This window comes from Cyprinodon variegatus, unplaced genomic scaffold, assembly GCF_000732505.1.
Source record: "Cyprinodon variegatus isolate N-32 unplaced genomic scaffold, C_variegatus-1.0 Scaffold617, whole genome shotgun sequence".
NCBI lineage: Eukaryota > Metazoa > Chordata > Actinopteri > Cyprinodontiformes > Cyprinodontidae > Cyprinodon > Cyprinodon variegatus.
The window spans coordinates 203,875-205,899 of NW_015151070.1; the positions used below are offsets into that span (position 1 = coordinate 203,875).

Sequence of the window (2,025 nt, forward strand, 5' to 3'; positions counted from 1 at the left end):
TCAGCCTGACCCAGACAGACACAGCAGATCGATGCAGGGAGAAACGCAACTCATTGATGTCCGAATCTTTGTTTAAGTTAAATATGATGCACTACGATGGACTCAATGTTGTTCCATTAATGTTGCAAACAGAATATTTTTATCACAACATTATTTGTAAATTGAATTTTTGAAAAAACTTTAGAAAATCTTTTCTTTCAAATGTGTTTTTCGTATTTTATAATTTTATTTTTCTGAATTTTATCTTTAACATATTTTATATTTTCATTTTTTTTCCCTACTTTTTAAGATTGAATTTTATGATCACATGATCTTCACTTCTGGGGCTGGCGTTCCCCAGGAGTTTCTATTGGTCTGCATGGAAATGATGGAAATAAATTTTTAAAGAATATAATTTATAAAATCAGTCTGAAAAACAGAAATAGAAAAGGACGTATAATATCTGTAAAGAAAATGTTTAAAAAATATGGTTTTTAGAATTATATTTCTGGATTGCATATTATTTCCATTTAAAAAACATGTTCTTTGCAACAATAATGTAACAGAATTTATTTTACAATGTACATCTACCGACCCAAGATCTATTTTTCACTCTGCAGATGTCCAGCTACAAGCGAGCTACGCTGGAGGAGGAGGAGGGCTCGGACACGCCAGCTGAGGCGGCCTCATCTCCTGACAGAATGGAGGTCAGTGAACGCAACACAAGCACAGACCACGAGCCAAACTTCAGGGGATCCTGTAAGTGCTGCCTGGTGAAGTCCTGACCTGAGACGGATAAATGCTCTGGGACAGAGAAAGCCTTGAAGCACAGCAGGGGGGCCCCTTTAGTGTGGGGCCAATGCCACCAACAGAGGAGCAGCAGGAGGTCTGGAGCTCTGCCAGCTCTGGGAAACAAATGGGATTTCTGTGCAGGAGAGCAGGGAGTTGTGCAGCTTAAAAACAAAAAAGAAAAATCTTAATGTTTTGAAATACTAACAATATTAATTAAGAATTTAATTCAAAAGCTGAATTTATGGCCTACTTTAATACATGTCACCATAATGCTATTTAACATAAAAGGCTATAAAATCAAAAAAGTGTAGTTTGGGTTTTAAATTTTCTTCCAGTCAACCTTTTTTGAAGTTTTAACCTAAAACTTACCTCTAACCTAAACCTCGTGGTCCAAACTAAGTTTTTTCTTTCTGAAGATTTTCTGCGATCTTTCAAATATCTCCATCACAATACTTTTTTTAATCTTATCTTTAGGCTTTGGTTGCCTTTTAGCTGACTCTTAGCCCTGTCCCTGTACCCAGATATGCCAACAGTCCCTAAAAAACAAGACTGTACCATATTTCGATCAAAAACATGTCTATTTCATTTCAGGTCTGAGTCAAAAGTTTGAAAAATAATTTCACTCACAGAAGAAAAGTCAAAAACTTTAATTATGCCATTAGGAGGGAGGACTACTTTTGGCCAAGAAGTATCCTTTCCGTTGGCATCTCTACCTGAGTAAATATGTAACCGGATTAGTGGCGGATCAGAAAGAGACTTCAGTAATATCTCTAAAATATATATTTTTCTTATGTCAGCAAAGACCTAAAAGACACCACTGATGTCAAAGAATGTGAAAAGGTGAAACGCCTTTTATTCAAAGCTAAAGATTGCACCTTTGAATCAAAAATGCAAATGACACTTAGATATAACTAATAAAAGATTAAAGGTTGAAATCTCTTAAGTGAAAAAAGTTTGAGATATTTGTGGTTGGATTCTGTCATTTTTCTAGTGAAATTTTACATATTCACAGTTTAAAGGGTTGGTGCTTAATTATGCTAACACAAGATAAACTAACATAATTTAAGCAAAGATAAATAGGTGTAGATATGATCAGAAATCCCAGGAGGAGAGATAAAGCCAGACTTCATCCAATCCCCAAACACACAGCCTGGCTCCACAGGTGCTGCTGCCTCCAGCCAGGTGTGAGTAATCAAACTAACCGCAGTTTTCTCAAGACACGCGGTAGGGTGGCCATTTCACATCAGCACCAAA

The 2,025-nt window shown here is 36.3% G+C and overlaps 1 protein-coding gene across 2 annotated transcripts in view; it reads left to right on the forward strand.

Moving 5' to 3' along the window:
* Nucleotides 1-599: 599 nt before the first annotated feature.
* The window catches only part of LOC107096354 (endothelin-converting enzyme 2-like), a 26,135-nt gene continuing 24,709 nt past the window's right edge, over nucleotides 600-2,025 (forward strand). For both annotated transcript variants that reach the window (XM_015392964.1, XM_015392965.1), the window contains exon 1: nucleotides 600-686. In XM_015392964.1, the coding sequence (XP_015248450.1) occupies nucleotides 600-686 (87 nt within the window). The remainder of the gene's footprint in view (nucleotides 687-2,025) is intronic.